The 22,772-nt window shown below is 39.6% G+C and overlaps 1 protein-coding gene across 3 annotated transcripts in view; it reads right to left on the bottom strand.

Moving 5' to 3' along the window:
* LOC126299453 (kinesin-like protein KIF3B) overlaps positions 1-22,772 on the bottom strand; it is a 156,512-nt gene that overhangs the window by 41,389 nt on the left and 92,351 nt on the right. For all 3 annotated transcript variants that reach the window (XM_049991368.1, XM_049991367.1, XM_049991369.1), the window contains one exon: positions 21,656-21,846. In XM_049991368.1, coding sequence (XP_049847325.1) covers positions 21,656-21,846 — 191 coding nt within the window. The remainder of the gene's footprint in view (positions 1-21,655; positions 21,847-22,772) is intronic.

Here is a 22,772-nt window from a genome sequence, read left to right as displayed (position 1 = left end):
ATAAAAAAATTTAGGGAAAGTTTTGACATGTCAAATTGGATCATTCCCTTGTATGTTTATAGCATTTGTAGACTTAGAGAAAGCTTTTCACAATGTTAACTGGAATATGCTCTTTGAAATTATGAAGGTAGTAGGGATAAAACACAAGGAGTGAAACACTGTTCACAGCTTGCACAGAAACCAGATGGCAGATATAAGTGTCAAAGGGTATGAAAGGGAAGCAGTGCTTGAGAAGGGAGTGAGAAAGGGTTGTAGCCTATCCCCAGCATTATTCAATCTGTACATTTAGCTAGCACTAAAGGAATCAAATAAGAAATTTGATGGAGTTAAAGTTCACAGAGAAGAAATAGAAACTTTGAGGTTTGCTGAGGACACTGTAATTGTGTTAGTGACAGCAAAGTACACGGAAATGCAGTTGAATGGAATGGACAGTGTCTCGAAATGAAGATATAAGACAAACAACAACAAAAGCAAAACAAGGGTAACAGAATGTAGTGTTATTACATCAGGTGAAGCTGAGGGAATCAGATTAGGAAATGACACAGAGTAGTAAATGAGTTTTACTATCTGGGCAATAAAATAGCTGATAACGGCTGAAGTACACAGGATTAAAAAAAAAAAAAAAAAAAAAAAAAAAAAAAAAAAAAAAAAAAAAAATACAGACTGGCAAAGGCAAGAAAAGTGTTTCCAAAAAACAGAAATTTATTAACATCAAAGACAGATTTAAGTGTTTGAAAGTATTTTCCGACAGTATTTGTCTTGAGTGTAGCATTGTATGGAAATGAAATGTAGGTGATACACAGTTCAGACAATAAGAGAATAGGAAGAATGCTGAAAATTAGATGGGTAGATCACATAACCAATGATTAGGTACTGAAAAGAATTGGCGATAAAAGAAATTTGTGGCACAAGTTGACTAAAAGAAGAGATCAGTTGATAATACATATTCTGGGACTTCAAGGGATCACTAATTTAATACTTTAGGGAAGTAAGGTGGGGGAGAGAATGGGAGAGGTAAAAAATTGTTTAGGGAGACCACAAGATGAATACAGTAAGGGGCATCAAAAGGGTGTAGGTTACAGCAGTTTTACTGAGATGAAGTGGCTTGCACAGGATAAAGCAGCATGGAGAGCTCGGTTCTATGGGTGTTTGGACTGAAGGCAACAACTACTAGATGATGATGATGATGATCATCACCATCATCATCATCATCATCATCATCATCATCATCATCATCATCATCAACAACAACAACAACAACAACAACAACATCTGTAATATTTGTATACAGGACAGACAGAGGAAATAAAGTCTGATGTATAATCTGTCAATCTTATCCCTTTATTTATCTTTCCGTACTCATGTGGATGACTTCATGCTTTTCATTATTTACAGTTAACAGCCATTGATGACTTTACAAGAGGCTAAATGCCATAATCTCTAAACAGCCTACGATGGCTGCTCATATTGTCTGCTACATAATTTATGTAAATCAGAAACAGCAGAATGTCCATAATACTTCCTTGGGGAATGCCAGACATAGCTTCCACTTTATTCAGTGACTTTCCATCAGTTATTATGAACCGTGACCTTTATGACAGGAAATCACCAATCCAGTCTCTCAACTGAGGCGATACTCGATATGCATGCTATCTGATTACAAGATGCTTCTGAGGGATAGTGTCAAAAGCCTTCTGCAAATCTAAAAATATGGAATCAATATGACATCCCCTGTCAATGGCACCCATTTCTTTGTGAGAATAGAGAGTTAGTTATGTTTCTCAAGAATGATATTTTCTGAATCTGTGCTGACTATCTGTCAATAAATTGTTTCCTTTGGGATAATTCATAATGTTCAAAAATCCTACTGCAAATTGTTTTAGTGATATGGGTCTGTAATTCAGTGGATTATTCCTAGTTCCTTACTTGGATAGTGGTGTGACATTTGGAACTTTCCAGTTTTTAGGTACTGACCTTTCATAAAGTAAACAATTGCATAGCATTACCAAGTATTAGCCTATTGTATCAGCATACTCTGAAAGGAATCTGACTACTACAAAATCTAGACCAGAATCCTCACCTCTATTAAGTGATTTAAGCTGCTTCACTACACCAAGGATGTCCAAGACACTCATGTTGGTGGATGTTCTAGATTCGAATTCTAGAATATTTACTTCATCATCTTTAGTTTCGGAAAACTGTGTTTAGCAACTCCGCTTTCATGGCACTGTCATCAGTGAGATCACCACGAGACAAATTAACTGATACAATTAAATTTTCCATGATAGCCTTGCATTAAGTGGCTATATCTCTGACTTCTGTATTTACAGATACACATTTTCCTTCTTGAATAGTATTCATTTGTCATATTCTGCACCAATACTAAGTATTTACACATAGTTACAGTCATTTTATTTATCTCTCATTTGTTTCTTAAACTACTATTACATAAATAATCAGGGAAGGTGATTTTGCATTTTTCAATAATATGTTAATATTTATACGAACTAGTCTTTTTTGCTCAATGTTGTCTTAATTATCTATCACCACCATTGTTTTTCTTACTTTTGACACATACCATTTTCTGCAAGGCATTTTTGATACATTCCACTCAGTATGAAGCCATTTTGGAAACTGATATCTCAATATACTATTATCTTCACCAAGCAAAGCATAAGTTATAAGCCTTCCTAAAATTAACGCAGCAGTAGCAAGGTAAACTAATAGTGTGTGCTGCCCTATTCAGTCTATTTGTGCACAAACAGAGGCATAGACTACTGTGCATTACACTTTATGCCCTTATTTATTTATTTAGTGTGAAACAGAACTCCTTTAACTATCTGACCACTAATCATAGCGTGTAGGCTTTCATTGTTGTGAAGAATGACTACGCCAGACAACAGTTCCCTGTGGCACTGATTTTGGACTGTTGTTCTCAGTGTGGCTCACATTTCACAGTATATGCCAGGTGTAACTGTTGATCCATGGTCCATGGAATCAATCAAAAGAATGCCCTTTTTATCCCAGACAATGGTTGCCATCATTTTTTCAATTCGAGAATGGAGATAGCTTAAACTTCTTTGGTTTGGGTGAACTTTAATGGTGCCACTACATTGGCTGTTTTGATTCTGCATTGGTGTAAAATATCCACATCTCATTGCCCATATCCAAGCTGTTTCTATCTTCTACAAGAAAGGTGGCCTTCAGAATAGAAATAAATAAATGTCATATCTATAGGCTGTATCTGTTATAAGCATTGTTCACATCATCTCTCAAATTTTTTCTCCAGAGCAACCTGTGTTTTTATCTCTCATGAATGTCATCTACCTTGCCTTCAAATCTGTCATTTTGCTAAATGCACTTCGGTAACACAATTTTTTATTTATATTTAAAGATTCTTGTGTCACAGAGACAACATCTTCAAAACAGCCATTTTTTTAATCACATCTTTCTTCTTATTAGATTAAAGACTATAACAATACTATTAAGACAGACTCCCTCACGAATGATGAACCAAAATTAGAAATTAAAGAGATTTTCTTTTCTTTCTTAATGCACAAAATCCATATTTTTATTCTCTCCTTTTTGCTAAATTTTGCCATGGGGTAACAACAGAAAGCACAGTGGTATTTCTGTTCATCAAGACGATGCTAATTTTACTAGAAGCTGCAGAAAAAATATTGATATTCATAATACCTTATGTCTGTAATATGAAAATGTTTATACACTGCACTGACATTTCCAGACTGAAAACATGGGAAAAATTAAAAATTTAATGTGACTTATGTTGAAGAGCCAACTACTACATTGTGGAGCAACATATTTAATTGTGGGTGACTGGAAATACTACCTAAACATTGTTTTTAAGTGCTATGCTCAAAAAGAAATTTGTCTGCTTTTAGTGAATAGCAAGATGACAGCTGGTAGTGTTTAGTAGTTATTCAAGTGGTCTATACACAATAAAGGTAAAGCAATATGCTGAATAGGTGAAAATATTAATATAAAAGATGAAAAGTATTGTGTTCTTCATGATTTAAGTGCAAGTACCAAATAAAGAGTAAAAAAGTTCTGAAAAATTACATTCCACAATCAGACATGTCCGAGGTTTCAGTGATGAAATCGAGTGGTGCGTTCACAAGAACCAAAAATGAACTCTTCAAAGAAATTTTGTGGTTGCAAACTATCGTAGTTATGATTTGTGATCAAATTAGTGATCTGCAGAGTGAACAGGGAGAACTTGATCCTGAAAATCAAGCATTATTCTGCAACATAACAAAACGGAAGAAAATCTTATGACTACATGAACAGCTCAACAAAAACTCAAGAGAGTGCCACATGTAGCTCAGAAATGCTTTAGTTCTAAAATAAATGTATGAAAAACAAGCAAAATTTTTCATTCTGCAAAAATAATAGCACATAGCATGAAAATGTGTGCACATTTTATATTATCAAAATAGTGGCAGAGATGAGCAATTATCAAAATAGTGGCAGAGATGAGCAATTATCAAAATAGTGGCAGAGATGAGCAATTATCAAAATAGTGGCAGAGATGAGCAATTATCAAAATAGTGGCAGAGATGAGCAATTATCAAAAAAGCAGCAAGCCTGCTGGAAGTGGAGATAAAAGAAACGTCTATGTCCAGTACATCATCAATGAGCCATGGAAAACAATGAACACAGATTCTTACTTCTGCAAGAAACATGCTATCAAAGGTGTAATTTGCTTAAATTGCAGAACAATATATAACACTGTGTCAGCATAAATCTGAAATGAAAAGTAAGTTTTCCACAGAATATGATGATCTGGGACAACAACTGAAATTTGATAACTATAATATAGCAAATAGTTACTGTACAAAATTGCACATATGAAGTGATGTTGCAGTCTATATTAACCAGAAACTCTGTTGATCTATTCATTTGAAAAACAGAACTTTTAAGCTGCTGGAACAGTTATTGACAATTTTAAGTTAGCAGTAACATCTTTGTACAGATCACCTATGGGTATCATAAATGCGTTTTTAGAACAATTTGTTGGATGAACTTAGAGAGACTACATGGTTGCATTACGAAACTGTAATAAGTGGAGATCTGAATGCAGATTTTGATGTAACACCACATACATAGTGTCACAGAACTGAAAAGTCAACTAAGACAGTGCAACATACAATCAATTAATAATGGGCCCCACAAGAGATCAAGTCTGTTCTGACAACATTGTTGTCAATTTTAAAACTACAGAAAAATAATGTGATATACACTCCTGGAAATTGAAATAAGAACACCGTGAATTCAATGTTCCAGGAAGGGGAAACTTTATTGACACATTCCTGGGGTCAGATACATCACATGATCACACTGACAGAACCACAGGCACATAGACACAGGCAACAGAGCATGCACAATGTCGGCACTAGTACAGTGTATATCCACCTTTCGCAGCAATGCAGGCTGCGATTCTCCCATGGAGACGATCGTAGAGATGCTGGATGTAGTCCTGTGGAACGGCTTGCCATTCCATTTTCACCTGGCGCCTCAGTTGGACCAGCGTTCGTGCTGGACGTGCAGACCGCGTGAGACGACGCTTCATCCAGTCCCAAACATGCTCAATGGGGGACAGATCCGGAGATCTTGCAGGCCAGGGTAGTTGACTTACACCTTCTAGAGCACGTTGGGTGGCACGGGATACATGCGGACGTGCATTGTCCTGTTGGAACAGCAAGTTCCCTTGCCGGTCTAGGAATGGTAGAACGAAGGGTTCGATGACAGTTTGGATGTACCGTGCACTATTCAGTGTCCCCTCGACGATCACCAGAGGTGTACGGCCAGTGTAGGAGATCGCTCCCCACACCATGATGCCGGGTGTTGGCCCTGTGTGCCTCGGTCGTATGCAGTCCTGATTGTGGCGCTCACCTGCACGGCGCCAAACACGCATACGACCATCATTGGCACCAAGGCAGAAGTGACTCTCATCGCTGAAGACGACACGTCTCCATTCGTCCCTCCATTCACGGCTGTCGCGACACCACTGGAGGCGGGCTGCACGATGTTGGGGCGTGAGCGGAAGACGGCCTAACGGTGTGCGGGACCATAGCCCAGCTTCATGGAGACGGTTGCGAATGGTCCTCGCTGATACCTCAGGAGCAACAGTGTCCCTAATTTGCTGGGAAGTGGCGCTGCGGTCCCCTACGGCACTGCGTAGGATCCTACGGTCTTGGCGTGCATCCGTGCGTCGCTGCGGTCCGGTCCCAGGTCGACGGACACGTGCACCTTCCGCCGACCACTGGCGACAACATCGATGTACTGTGGAGACCTCACGCCCCACGTGTTGAGCAATTCGGCGGTACGTCCACCCGGCCTCCCGCATGCCCACTATACGCCCTCGCTCAAAGTCCGTCAACTGCACATACGGTTCACGTCCACACTGTCGCGGCATGCTACCAGTGTTAAAGACTGCGATGGAGCTCCGTATGCCACGGCAAACTGGCTGACACTGACGGCGGTGGTGCACAAATGCTGCGCAGCTAGCGCCAACCGCGGTTCCTGGTGTGTCCGCTTTGCCGTGCGTGTGATCATTGCTTGTACAGCCCTCTCGCAGTGTCCGGAGCAAGTATGGTGGGTCTGACACACCGGTGTCAATGTGTTCTTTTTTCCATTTCCAGGAGTGTATTAATGTCTCAATTTTTAGATCATAATTCCATATCTTTGAATTATAGAAGTTGGTTCTCTCTTGATAAGAGTAATGTACAAGGTGTATTCCAAAACTAAAGTCCATTTTATAAGTGGGGGGAGAAAAGAAAAGAGGAGGGAGGTAGACAGGGTGGGGGAGAGAGGGTGGGGTGGGGGGGAAGAGAGAGAGAGAGAGAGAGAGAGAGAGAGAGAGAGAGAGAGAGAGAGAGAGCAACAAGCTCATGAGAAAGGCTTTTATTAATGGTAATATTTTACTACATATCTACTTTTCAACATAATTGTCATTCACATCTATATACTTTCTGTAATGCTGCACCGGCTTCTTCAATCCATCTGCAGAGAATTGCTGCCTGGCAATTGAACAAATTGGTAATATTAGTCTTCAGTGCACCATTATCTTTAAATCACTGCTCATTCAGCAATTTTTTCAAATGCATGAAGAAGAAATAGTCACTTGGTGCAGGTTCGAGACTGTACGGAGGCTGACCAAAAAGTTCTCAATTGAAATCTTTAATCTCCTCCTTGGTTTTGGCAGTTGGGTGAGGCATTCATTGTTGTGAAGGATGACTACGCCAGACAACAGTTTCCTGTGGCATTGATTTCGGACTACTGTTCTCAGTGTGGCTCACATTTCACAGTATATGTCAGGTGTAACTGTTGATCCATGGTCCATGAAATCAATCAAAAGAATGCCCTTTTCATCCCAGACAATGGTTGCCATCATTTTTCGATTTGAGAATGGAGATAGCTTAAACTTCTTTGGTTTGGGTGATCTTGAATGGTGCCACTACATTGGCTGTTTTGATTCTGCATTGGTGTAAAATATCCACATCTCATTGCCCATATCGAAGCTCTTCAGTGACAATCCTGTGAACTGTGGTTTGACTAACATTTTGGAATTCATTAGCCAGATCGCTAAACGTCAATCACTGATCACTTTTAAGTTCTTCTTTCACTTTATCAATGATGTCGTCAGTCCAAATACTGGGCTTGTCACACTGTTGTTCATTGTGAACATTTATGAGGCAGTTTTGAAATTCCCAACACCATTTTTGATCTTGTTTGTCACTCATTATTTCGGGTACATAACTCACAATGCATTTCAGAAGCTGAAGATCCATTCGTCAGTATAAATTTAATCATACCATACACTTAACAACTGGTTGGATCTATGATTGTACCAGTTATTGTGATCTGCTCTCACTGAATGGCAGATAACTACTGAATCAAACCAACACTGCAATAGTTTCCTAGAGTTAGTGGACAGCAGTGCATCCATGAAACTTCATTCATGCCTACCATCAATTAAATATTGGCCAGCAGACATTAATTTTGGCATACAACATGTAACTAGGCCTGTCACAAAATTTTTCATCGCCAAACCTGTCACTCATGATAAAATTAAGTCTCTTGCTTAAGAGACTGAACTGGCCAATGTTATTGTCCCACTACACTTTAAGTAATGATTTCTCAGCAAAGATAACTTTTGAAAGGTTTCTTAAATCAGTTCTGATGCTATTTAATGACAACATTCCCATTCAAAAATACAAAGTAACTGACAAAGCCTTTAACAGACAAAATCAGTAGCATAGTAAACAATTAGCAAGTTTCAAAAATTAAGTCATGTTGTGCAATATATTTAATTAGTCTGAACCGACTGTATTGTGTACCCATTAACATGTATAAATAAGTGTATGCCTGAGGAATATTTTCTTGAGCTTTAAGTGTCTAATGTAGTTTCAATATATAAAAATGGAGATAAAGACTCACTGTAAAGTTCCCGGCCAATTTCCATAGTACTAGTCTTTTTTAAATACATATACACTGCATGTCAGTGTATTATTTACTAACAGTTACATGTTTACTTTGAAAATATGGCTTTAGGAAAAATTTATCAACTGCTGAGGCATAGACTCTGTAGTCACACATCTACTTTTGAGGGTTTGTGGAAAAAGGTTTTGCTCAAGTAACTTTTGTGATCTACGTAAAGCCTTTGACTGTGTGGGGTGTACAGTATACACCACTTTTAGGGGAAAAAAAAATATTACTTCTATGGCATTATAGATGGTAGCCTTAAACTATTAAAATCATATCTACAGAACTGTGAGTAGTTGACTGTATTGGCAAAGACATGTCCAATATATAACAAGTTAAGGTAGGTGTTCCACATAGAACTGTACTGGATCTTTTCTTGTTCCTAATAATAATTAATGACCTGGCATAATTTATGAAATCTAGTACACAGCTTTATGCAGATGATACACAACTTTTCTTTACAGTGTTAATGATATTAACAGTTTTGAAAGTTGTGTTGCATAACAACTGCTCAAGCATCCTAATGCTTTGAGGCAAATGGATTCCTGATGAATGAAAAAAGAATGCAGCAGATGGTTTTTAGTTGAAAAGACAAGCATCCATCAGATGAGCCAAGTTATATAAGTTTTTGGGGGTATATTTAGATGATAAAATATCTTGGGGTCACCATGTGCAATATATTACTGGTAAGATGTCAAGAGCAATTTATTTGTTAAAATGACTTATAGACTGTGAAGTAAGTTAATACATCCTACTTTATATAGCATAATATCATGAAGTATTATTTTATAGGGAAATTCTAGTTGTGGGCATGACACTGCAGAAGAAAGCTATTAGGGTAATTACTGGCTCTTCATATAAGCGACACGGTAAACCTTTGGTATGTGAACTAATAATATATACACATGCATTTTCATTTATGCAAAGAAGAAGTTACTGGAAGCAAAACACAGAAAAACATGTACAATGTTACAATACAAGAAGCAATAGATGTGTTTATACTCCATTCACCGATGGTCAAAATCATTTAACAGCTATGAACTCACTGGGCACAAATAATTCAATAAGCTTTCACAAACTGAATAAGGTTTAAAAGAAAAGGGTTCAAACACACACTGCATGACAAGTTAGTTACCCACCCATTTTATGATACAAAGGAGTTTATCAACTGTAGTATAAAACTGTAATGTTAATAATTAGCCTGTTGTTTCTTGTAAGTTATCAGCTTTAGTATGTGTGTGACACTATCTACTGCTTTAATGGCCTCATGACAATAAAATAATATCATCATCATCAAATTCCTTGAGACCACAAAGCTGATGCCTACAAACCAGCATGGTTTTAGGAAGCATCACTCATGCGAAGATTCCATATTTGTAAATTTCCAAAACACATTTGACACAGTGCCCCACTGCAGGCTGTTAGATTAGAGATTAGATTAGATTAGATTAGATTAATACTTGTTCCATAGATCACGAATACGACACTTCATAATGATGTGGAATGTGTCAGGTTAATAAAAGATGTCTGTACAAGATATTGCATTACACAAAACATTGCATGACACTAATGTTTAAGCTAGTTTTTTCCCCCTTAATTTATATCTAAAAATTCTGTAGAAGGAGTTGTCATCTAGAAATTCTTTTAATTTATTTTCAAATGTTGATTGACTATCTGTCAGGCTTTTGATGCTGTTTGGTAGGTGACCAAAGACTTTTGTGGCAGCATAATTTACCCCCTTCTGTGCCAAAGTCAGATTTAACCCTGCATAGTGAAGATCATCCTTTCTCCTGGTGTTATAGCTATGCACACTGCTATTACTTTTGAACTGGGTAGGATTATTAACAACAAATTTCATAAGTGAATATATATACTGTGAGGTTACTGTGAGGATCCCTAGATCCTTCAATAGATGTCTGCAGGATGACCGTGGGTGGGCTCCAGCAATTATTCTGATTACACATTTTTGAGCAATGAATACTTTTCTACTCAACGATGAATTACCCCAGAATATGATGCCATACGAAAGCAGTGTATGAAAGTAGGCATAGTAAGTTAATTTACTGAGATTCTTGACACCAAAATTTGCAATAACCCTAATAGCATACGTAGCTGAACTCAGACGTTTCAGCAGACCATCAATGTGTTGCTTCCAGTTTAACCTCTCATCAATGGCCACACCTAAAAATTTTGAAAATTCTACCTTAGCTACAGACTTCTGTTCAAAGTCCATGTTTATTACTGGAGTTGTGCCATTTAGTACACAGAACTATATATACTGTGTTTTATAAAAATTTAAAGAGAGTCCGTTTGCTGAGAACCACTTAATAATTTTGTGAAAGACATCACTTACAATTACATCACTTAGTTCTTGGTTTTTGGATGTTATTGCTATACTTGTATCATCAGCAAAAAGAACTAACTTTGCATCTTCATCAATGTGGAATGGTAAGTAATTAATGTATATCAAGAACAGTAAAGGACCTAAGACCGAACCCTGTGGGACCCCGTACTTGATAGCCCCCAGTTTGAGGAATCAGCTGTTGTTTTAACATTACATGAATCACTTATTTCAACTTTCTGCATTCTTCCAGTTAAGTATGAGTTAAACCATTTGTGCAATGCCCCCTCAAACCACAATGATTTAGCTTATCTAAAAGAATTCCATGATTTACACAATCAAAGGCCTTTGAGAGATCACAAAAAATACCAATGGGTGATGTCCGGTTATTCAGAGCATTTAATATTTGATCAGTGAAAGCATTTATAGCATTTTCTGTTGAAAAGCCTTTCTGAAAACCAAACTGACATTTTGTTAGTACTTTATTTTTACAAATATGGGAGGCTACTCTTGAATACATTACTTTCTCAAAAATTTTTGATAGAGCTGTCAGAAGAGAGATTGGGCAATAGTTGTTGACATCCATCGCATCCCCCTTTTTATGCAATGGTTTTACAATGGCATATTTCAGTTTATTGGGGAAAACACCCTGCTCCAAAGAGCTATTACATACGTGGCTGAGAATCCTACTTATCTGTGGGGAACAAGCTTTAAGTATCTCGCTGGAAATGCCATCAATTCCGTAAGAGCTTTTACTTTTCAGTGAGTTTATTATTTTACTGATTTCAGAGGGAGAGGTTGGTGGAATTACAGTTGTTTCAAACTGCACAGGTATGGCCTCTTCTATTAGAAGCCTTGCCTCTTCTACTGAAGATCTAGATCCTATTTTCTCCACAACATTTAAAAAATGATTATTCAAAATATTTTCAATTTCTGATTGTTTGTTAGTACACTTGTCATTCAGTTTTATGGCACTAAAGTCTTCCTGTGCTCTTGGTTGCCCTGTTTCCCTTTCAATAATATTCCAAATTGCTTTAATTTTATTATCAGAGTTACTGATCTCAGACATGATACACATGCTTCTGGACTTTTTAATAACTTTTCTTAGTACCGCACAACAGTTTTTATAATATTGAACAATTTTGGGGTCAGTACTCCCTCTTGCTGTTAGATACAGTTCTCTTTTACGGCTGCAAGATATTCTTATTCCTTTAGTTAGCCAAGGCTTTTTATATGTTTTCTTGGAATTATGTTTAACTATTTTCTTGGGAAAACAATTTTCAAATACCCTTAAAAATGTATTGTGAAATAAGTTATATTTCAAGTTTGCATCAGGTTCCTTATACACTTCATCCCAGTCCAGCTGCTTTAGGCTTTCCCTAAAGTTTGCAATATTTATATTGTTAATTGAATGCACTGCTTTGAAATTCTGATTTGATATACTGCATGGAGCTACGTCATGTACTGTAACTAACTGTGCACCATGATCTGAAAGACCATTCTCAACAAGATAAGCATTTATTTCCTTAAATTTATCTTGGTCTATAAATCTATCAGTGTCCTGCTGTTCTTTGTTATCCAAGTAGGAAAATCAATGATGGAGCTCAAATTGAAAGAACTGAGTAATACTACAAGGTCATTCTTCCTATTACACTCTTTCAGGGAATCAACATTGAAATTCCCACAAATGATAATTTGCTTCCCCCTGTCTGACAGATAGCACAACAAAGCATCCAAGTTTTCTAGAAATAGCTGGAAATTCCCTGAGGGGGACCTATACACTGTTATAATTATGAAAGTGCCATCATTTAGTTTTAGTTCAGTGGCACATGCTTCCATATGTTGCACTACACTAAATTTTTTAGTTCCTAATTTTTTTACACTGTGGAAGCTTCTGACATATATGGCATCTCCTCCTCTCATCATATTACCTCTACTTACTTGTGCAGCTAATTTGTACCCATTGATGCTAACCTTTTGCATATCAGTGACAATGTGATGCTCAGACAGGCATAGTACATCTATTACATTCTCAGTTTCTATACCTTCTAAACAAAGCAGAAGCTCATCAATTTTATTCTTCAATCCCCCAATATTTTGATGAAATATACTAACATTATTTTTCACTTTACTTTAGTGAGTATCTTTAACTTTTTTAACATCTTTAGTACTTGCCTGGCTGAGTTTCCCACTGGACACTGATCTTACACTAAAAAAGAGTTAATGAAGGTGTGAGCATATGGAATAGGTTCCCAGATGTGTCAGTGGCCCGAAAACCATTAAGTAATAGAACCCAGAATGTTGTCCTCGACAACAAGTGTTTATCAGAGAGAAGGATATAATCATCAGGAGTGCCCCACAGAAGTGTGATTGGAGCACTATTATTTTGTATATACATCAATGATCCAGCAGACAAGGACGGCAGCGATCTGCCGTTGTTTGCAGATGCTGTGGTGTACATTAAAGTATTGAAGTTGAATTACTACAGGAGCGTACAAGATGACCTGGACAAAATTTCTAGTTTGTGCGACACATAGCACCTAGCTCTAAATGTAGAAAAATGTAAGTTAGTGTGGATGAGCAGGAAAAAGAAACCCCTAGTGTTTGGATACAGTATGAGTAGTGTCCTGCCTGACACATTTACATCATATGAATATATGGGTGTAACACTGAGAAGCGATATGAAATGGTAGGAGCATGTGAAGATTGTCAAAAGTAAGACGAATGGTTGACTTCGGTTTATTGGGACAATTCTGGGAAAGAGCGGTTCATTTATAAAGGAGCTCACATATAGGAAGCTAATGTGACCTACTATTCTTGAGTACTGCATGAGAGTCTGGGATCCGCAACAGGTCAGATTACAGGAAGATATCAAAGCCATTCAGAGGCAGGCTACTAGATTTGTTACTGGGAGCTTTGAACAACATGCAAGTGTTACGGAGGTGCTTTGGGAACCCTAATGGGGAATGCTGCTGGGATGGCAATGTCCTTTTCAAGGAACGCTACTGAAAAAATTTAGAGAACTTGCATTTGAAGGTGACTGCAGAATGATTCTACTGCTGCCAACATACATTTCACGTAAGAACCACGATGATAAGATGTTAAAAATTAGGGCTCACACAGAGACATAGAGACAGATGTCTTTCCCTCATTGTATTTGAGGGTGGAGCACAAAAGGAAATGACTAGTAGTGGTACAGGGTACACTCCACCATGCGCTGCATAGTGGCTTGTGTAATGTGTAGGTGCAGACGAGTTTTTTCTTCATCATCATCATCATCATCATCATCATCATCATCATCATCATCATCATCGACCTCCAATATCTCTGAATTCCCACTATAATGGGACTGTGCCTATTCAATCCTGGAATATTGTAGTCACAAAATGATTGTATGTTACATCATGTATCCCAATTATATTACATAGCTTTGGCAATACGTATTTTTTCAATGTGTGATTATTGGTTAATATCCAGGTCTGGAGAAGGAGGAGGAGATTAGTGTTTAACTTCCCGTCGACAACGAGGTCATTAGAGATGGAGCACAAGCTCGGATTAGGGAAGGAAATCGGCCGTGCCCTTTCGAAGGAACCATCCCGGCATATGCCTGAAGTGATCTAGGGAAATCACGGAAAACCTAAATCAGGACGGCCGGACGCAGGATTGAACCGTCGTCCTCCAGAATGCGAATCCAGTGTGCTAACCACTGCGCCACCTCGCTCGGTCCAGGTCTGGGAACCTATATTTTTTGTCATGTTATTTAATATCTTTTGTTTCAAAAATCTTCCAAAAACTATCTGATTATTCAAACTTAAGGAAATGTAATTATATCTCAATGTACAAAGTGTCTCACGATAGATGGCTGGGAGGGGTCCGCGGGCACGAGGCACAGCCATCAGTCACCGCTGCTGCGCCAGACACACTGACTCTGATCTGCAGGTAGTTGGCTGTGCATGTGTTTCCCCGAAGTTAAACAACATTGCAATCTGATTAACTTAAGCTTACCTCTGTTTACAGTAAGTGCTCAAAATGATGTCCCTCTGTGATAAGGGCAGCCTGGCATCTCCTGAATGTATTACCAAACAATCAATGAATTTTGGCTGCTGAAATTTGGGAAATGACTAACCAAACCCAGTATTCCAACTCTTGGAGTGTGTTGGAACTAGTTGCAGACATCTTGTCTTTTAACATTCCCCAAATATAAAAATTACACAGATTTAGATGTGGAGAACGAGGAGGCCAGTCAACTATCCTATCATCAAAAACACTTCATATTTCCATCATAGAAGCATTCGTAATGTGTGGTCTTGCATTGTCTTGCATGAAGTAACCATACATCTATTCATTAAGCATTAGCTCTTGGGGGGGGGGGGGGGGCCCTGTCAGAACGTATTGTTTTGTGGAAAAAGACTGGTCCTATAATTCATCTTGCACTAAATTCACACCACACTACTCTTTCCACATCACATACAGAGGTTGTTAATGTAATTCATGAGGATTTTTGGAGTGCCTACGATGACTGTTGTGAGAATTTATGTACCCTAACCAACCCAGCCATGCTTCATCAGAGAGAAAGCATCTCAGGATCGACGTCCCCATTGTGCACAGGCTGCAACAGCCAGTTGCAACAACAACAACAAGCAACAGTATCCAAGTTCCTCAGTTGATGCATTACCGTTATTTTTTATGGTTTCAATATCAGTTTGTGCACAGCTCTGTGAGCAGATGCTCTTGACACACCAATCTGAAGTGCCAAAAGGTGCACAGGTTTTCGTGGACTTCTTTCCAAGGCATCCCGTCTTGTCTAATTTATTTTCGCTTAAAACACTAGGTTATCTACGCCTTTGTTGGTGTAACGCAGATCCAGTGTCTTGATACCCTGTCACTGACTTTCCATTCATCTGTGTAGATATATACTGAATTAGAGTAATCATGGAGGACTGAAAGAAACAGGTGTTGGAGAAGGGTAGGATTAGCATCCTTTGGGGAAAGAAAAGAGGTCTATTCGCATCACAGGACATGGTACAGCCCATTGGGGGTGTCTAGAGGGGGCTCTAGGAACACAGACTAAGGGAGGCTGTTGGAGGTCCTTCAGTAGAGTTTCGAGTTGGATCCCAGTTTGGGGCGATGTACACACACTCTGAACTGCTGCTTGTGGACTGGAGTTGAGTGACATGGGTGGGTAGGCAGCTGACAGACTGACTGCATAACTTGCCAGAAGTTGCTGCCACCTGACCCGCAGCAGTGGGACACGGGCTTCCGCTAGGAGGCAGTCAACAGGGCTCGTGCGGAAGGTACCCACTGCCAACCGCATGCCAGTGTGGAGAACAGGGTCCAGCAGGTTCAGTACGGTTGATGTTGCACACCTATAGGTAACACATCCGTAGTCAGAGCTTCAAAAAATCGCAGATGGCAGTATGTAATGTTTATCTACCCTATCTGCCACCAGGCAGGCCTTTCCATTATCACGAGCTGTAAGAGTTAGTGGCACAGCTCCCTGCCCCCTTCCTCCTATTGGGGGACTTCAGTACCCATAATCCTCTGTGGGGCGGCAACACTATAATCAAATCGTGATCCATGTCCCACAAGGAGTGATAAGAAAATGGAGAACATTCAGCTTCTTCATGTAGGCAGTCTTACGCTGACTGATATGCAGCAGCGAAGTTAGCCTGTGGTCAAGTAAAATACCTAAGAAGTGGAAACTGCCAATGACTTCAAGTAACTGGTCACCAAGATAAATTTATGGGTGTGGGTGCACAGTCTGGAGTCAAGAAAAATGCGTAACTTGTGATTTTGCAGGGGAAAACTGATAGCCTTGGTTCAGGGTCCAGTCATGGACTCACCAGGCAACCCCCTGAAGCTGGCACTCAGGGGTGCGCAGTGATGCAAAGGCATAGTATAGGCAAAAATCATCCATCTACAGTGACGGAGACACTGTGGGGGCCACTGCATTTAAGATACCATTGATGGCGATAGTAAACAGCATTACACTAACAACCCATCACTGAGGAACTCCAGTTCCCTGTACATAGTGGTTGACAAGAGTCAAATCGATCCAGATCCGGAAAAAAAAAAAGAAAAGAAAAAAAGATAGGAAATTCTGTATAACAATGGGTAAACTGCATCGGAAGCCCCACTCATGCAGTGTAGAGAGGATGTGTTGTCACAAGGTGGTATTGTACGCCTTCTGTAGATCAAAGAACACAGCAATCAGATGTTGGCAATGTGCAAAAGCATTGTGCACTGTGAATTGCAAATGAACCAAGTGATGTGTGGTGGACCCAAAAGCAGCTTTGGAATACGCCCTCCATCTTCAAGGCACCAACAAAGATGGTGAGTGACCATTTGCTCAAATAGGTTACACAGCAAATTCATTAGAGAGACTTGCCAATAGTTAAAATACGTGGGCCCTTTCCTGGATTCAGGACAGGAATAATAATACCTTCCTGCCCTATGGCCAAATGCAATTAAAATGTGTGGATTTTGTCGAGTCCAGGGGCCGTATCATGACACTCTGCCAAAGTGCTGTGAAGCTGCCATTCACCAAAAGTGATACTGTATGACGGGGAGCCACATGCATGGAAAGATAGCAGGCAGTGCTCAATAAGGCATTTGTGGGCCAGGAAATGAGGATGGTAATTACAGCAAGTTGACGCTTCTGTGAAGTGTGCTGCAAAACATGACAAGGATGCCAGGAATTGCCATGGGTGGTGGATGACCATAAATGCAGTGGAGTTTATTCCATACTTGGGACGATGGGGTGCGAGACTGAAATGCTCCCAAACCCTGCTTCCTTTTCTTTATTAAAAACCACACTTTTGCCTGGAGTATTTTGAATGTCATAAAATTATCCATAGAAGGAAGATGCTTGTGCTGTTGGAGCACCCTGCAGAATTCCCCGATAGCTGTGGCTATATTTTCAGACCACCATGGCACTGGCGGTTGTCGAGATGAGCCGGAGGAGTAGGTTATTGTCGCTGCTGCAGCATCAGTAATAATATCAATAGAATCTTGTACCAATTTGTCAATATCCATCACAAGACTAGCTGCAAAAGTGTCAGCAGAGGAGAAAGCCTGCCAATCAGCTTTCCAAAATGGCCATTGTGGAGCATGTTCTAAATGTCTGTGAAAGGACAGGGAGAGGGAGAGGGAGAGAACGATAGGAAAATGGTCGCTGTCACAAAGATTGCCATGGATGCGCCACTGAATCAGGTATAAGATACATGGGCTGCAAACTGTGAGATCAACAGCTGAAAATATTCCATAGGCATAACTGAAACGGGTTGCAGGTCCAATGTTCAGTAGGCAGATGTTCCAATTCTGAAAGGAGGTGCTTTAGTACTCAGACTATGTGAGGCATAGTGTTGCCGCCCCACAGAGGATAATGGGTACTGAAGTCCCCCAATAGGAGGAAGGGGGCAGGGAGCTGTGCCACTAACTCTTACAGCTCGTGATAATGGAAAGGCCTGCCTGGTGGCAGATAGGGTAGATAAACATTACATACTGCCATCTGAACTGACAGGTAGACACTAATGGCCACGGCTTCTAGTGCAGTGGTAAGGGCATCTGCTCACTGAAAATTGAGGTCGTATGAAGGTAAAGCCCCACCAGACGCTCTCTCAACATTAACAGGACTGGTACAGTAGGGTGGTAGCTTTTCAGAGCAGGGAGGTGTGCTGCTTAAACTGTGTTACCTGAAGTGCTACAATAGTAGCTGTTACAGTTCCATTGAAGGAGCATTGGTGTTAGGTCTGAGAATGTGGCAAATGGGTAATATGAGTGTGATTACTTTGCTATCAGACCGAGGTCCACCAGACTGACCAATCCATTGTCTGTGTGCTTAGGCTCGACTGCGGCCTGTGAGGTGTGGACTATGACATGGCAGTTGCGAAATTGGAGACCATGTCAGTCAGATGAAGTTTTTCAAGCTTTTTTTCTTGCATCTTGATAAGACAGGTGTTCAATTTTCTTTTCTGTCTTTAACACTGAGAATTACGGTGGATGGGGAGGGAGCGGTTCTGGACAGTACAAACACTGAGGGGGTTGGTCACAAGGGCTGCCCTTGTGGGACACCCGTCCACATGCCCTACAGATAGCCTCAGAACAGTGGGAGGACATGTGTCGAACCTTCGGCACCTAAAGCATCACATCTGAGGGGCAAAGTAAGGCCTGACATCACACCCATAAAGCATTCACTAGCCTTCTCAGGCAAAATGTTGCCATAGAAGGCTAGGAGAAAAGCTCCAGTGTCCACTCTATTATTCTCGGGTCCCTTCTGGATGTGGCAAACAAAATGGAGTCCACACTATGCCAGATTATTACGCAGCTCTTCATCAGTTTGTAAGTGTTAGGTCCTGTGGGAAGCTAACACTTTGAATTCTATTGCGCTTGTTGTGAGGAGAAATGGTGACTGGTGTCTCATCTAACTTGACACAGGCCTGAAGGGCCTGTGATTGGTTGGTGTGTGATGTTTCAATCAGCAAAGATCCATTTCTCATCTTCTCTAGTGCCAAAAACTCCCCAAACCAATCTTCAGTATTTTCAATGAAAAACACTGGCTTCACTGAAGTGAAACAGCCACCATCAGTGTCGGAACAAATCAAGAACTCGGCAAACTGTCCACTTCCATTTCTGCTTGCCTGGCTCTCATCTTGAGGCACAGTCAATGACGAAAATGCTGTAGGATTGTAAACTTCTGCATTAAAGTAACTGTTCCTGACTGATGAGACAGCCGTGTTTGTACGGCCACCATAAGTTTGTCCTTTTCATTGTGGATCATCTGCCCCAAAGACACTCACTCCAATTGGAGGCTCTTCTTATGGGTACCACCCCACGAAGGCCAAGACCACCTGACACAATAGCCATTGCGTGGAGCCTCAGTACCCCGAAGTGGACAGGCACCTACTCCTTGGCTGACATGGGAAGGTCATAGCTTAGGCATCGGCAGTTCAATCCCTGCATTGTCAGGGGGCTACCACCAAGAGGGTACATGACAACCCCACCACAACAGACAGTCTGCCATTCTGGATTTCGGGTGCAGAGGTAGATCCACTTGATTGGTAGGTGCAAAAGATAACAGCACACAGTGGGGAGTTAGTGCCCAAATGGCCCACACTTAGGTAAAATTTGGAAAGTGGAGGTCAAACTCAAAAAGGGGACCAGAAATTAAAAAAGGCGGGTGGGAGTGGCCAGGGGGGAGGCGGAGGGGGAGGGGAGGACAGTTAAAAATAAAAACGAGAAAAGTGAAAAAAAAACCTTCAAAAGTCCGAAAACAATCACAAGACGGGAGAGGGGGGCCCTTGATTAGTTGCCTCTTATGACAGGCAAGGAAGGGCCGCAAGTCTATTCTAGCCCCTGACACTGCAGGGGTTATTTCCTGAGACACCCTGTGTATATCAATGTGAATCATACTCCATGAACTATCAATATAAATGTTTACACTACTGTGAGCAGTAGTAGTGGGGATCCAATATTCTGCCATGGAAGAGAGTAGTCAAAATGTAACCTGTCTCCGAAGTGTCCAAGTGATATATTATTAATGTATCAAGAAATGTGGACATTGTTTTTTATGATTACTTAAAAGTGAAGAAAGCATGATTACGTTATTTTAATCTGATGCCTCATTTTGAGAAAGTTAAATTTAATACCAGTTTATGTTATTTTGAGAGCACAGCTAATCGGCATTATTGATGATTTTGCTTAATGAAGACGATTAACATATTGCCATTAAACACTTTCTGGACCCAGGGAATATCTTGGAGATAACATGTCCCAATTTATATACAGAACAACAAGTTACAACAAAGATGACAACGATGACAATGATGATGACAACAGTGACTTCAGCATCAAACAAAAAGATGAGTAATCTCATAATTATGAACATTGCACACCAAAGCGTATTAACAAAACTTTTTTCTAGATTCCTTGTCCAGCAACTAACTGAAACAATTCTATGGCAGGTAAACTTTCTGCAGCAGAACTATATTTGAATTTTCTTTTGTCAGACATATAACAATATTTGGATTATATGCAGGACAGAGTGCCATGAGACCGCCCTCAACCCTTTTTTATGTTTTACATGGTTATAGGTGATAACTGAATTTACTGTCTGGAAATAAAGGGAGTTCAATAAAAGTGTTGAAATAAACTAAATATGCTTTCCTCTGAGAAACTAGGGTAAAAACAGAGTGTAGTGTGGAAGAATTCGCACACATATCTTTATTCTCTGCACTTCTGATAACACATCATGAAGATGAAACATTTGTTGTTATGTAGAATAGACTTAATCACATCCATCTGGATGCTTGAATCTGGTACAGATATTTTTAGACAACTCTTAAAGTTGACAAAATTCAAGATGTACATTTCCAGTGTACGAGAAAAGCCTCTCGTGACACTTCTCAATAATCACCATGGGATTTAAGTTTTAGGTTAGTCTAATACTGCAAGGTATGTACACAGATAAAGTATTTTTCCCAACCACCACTGTAAGAGTTTGTGGAGGGTATGATATTGCACAAACGTGTCAATGAACTGTAAATGAGAGTCCATCCTCCATCTTAAAATATCACGTTAACATGCCAAGGGTCTACAAAGAGGTGTTCAGTGGTGCAATGCATTTACATGTCACAAGCATGAGTAAGGCAAAAAATGAGTTAACATGTTGAGGCAGATGAACAATTAGGGAGAAAATGTAAAACAGTTACATATGGTAATAATTATTACTGATCAGTCTTTATACTACACTATCAAGGAGGTGCCACGGTGTAATAGAACAATATATAAATAAAACTCATCCCAACATACCTTGAGTCGAGCTATTTCCATTTGATATTCACGCAGCAGGGCATCTTTAGGATCTTCATTAATTCTGGGCTGATTCTTAATGTTTTTGGCACGATTGGCATATCTCAGTGTTGTAAGTGTTTCATCATAATTGTAGCTAGCTGGGCCTATATTTGCCACCATCAAGGTTTTAGAATTTCCACCAAGAGAATCTGAAACATATTCACATAAACATAAAATTTAGAGCAGAAAAAAACTAATTATCGTGCACAAAAAGCATTTTCATACAGACCTACAACAATATTGGCTATGATGCTGCACTGACAGTGATCAACTAATGCCTGCCAACCTGCTGTCACTCACTCTCCAACAAACAAACAAACAAACAAACAAACAAACATGCACGCACGTGGTCAATCTGTGAAAAACAATGTACATATGGCTCTGGAGAAGTGTAAAAGCAGAAAAAGCTTCCTAATGTGATTATGAAGCTCTATAGCATGAAAGCAAAATAAATAGAAACTGTTTCTCACAATCTTTCATCCTTTGAGAAGAGAAGGGAACTTGTGCACTTTGAATCAATAAAATTGTGAAATGTATTTCCACCAGCACATTCATCTTTGTAACTTAACTGAGACGAAATACTGTCGATTTTATTAATGCATTGGCAACACCACTGACATAATCATGGAATTTATCAATATTCTTTATTGCTTTACATGTTATTGAAATTACTTCAATATCTGTTATGCAAAGAATCTTTTGAATGGAGAAATCAGTCTCACCTCTCTAATACTTTAAACTTCATTGACTTAAATCATGATGATGATTTTAAGGCACATGGTTACCAAGTGTCCAAACAGAATATTAACTAAAGGCTTAGTGAGAATAAAGCATTTCCTCAGAAGCAATTTCCTTGAGACAATGACCCATGACGCATGGATACACATGAGAGACTTGATAAGACAGTCTTTCAATGACAACCCGGAGCATGGTTACTTATCAATATATTAAAATAGACAGTAAATTGCACACAGGGGAGCGCATTTCTACATGCATATTTTATTCCCTTACCTCACGCTTTTACAAAACTGTAAATATTGGCCTCATTCTGACAACACACTAAATCATGTAATGC

The sequence above is a fragment of the Schistocerca gregaria genome, chromosome X (genome assembly GCF_023897955.1).
Source record: "Schistocerca gregaria isolate iqSchGreg1 chromosome X, iqSchGreg1.2, whole genome shotgun sequence".
Taxonomy (NCBI): Eukaryota; Metazoa; Arthropoda; class Insecta; order Orthoptera; family Acrididae; genus Schistocerca; species Schistocerca gregaria.
This window is presented reverse-complemented; position numbering and strand designations above follow the sequence as displayed.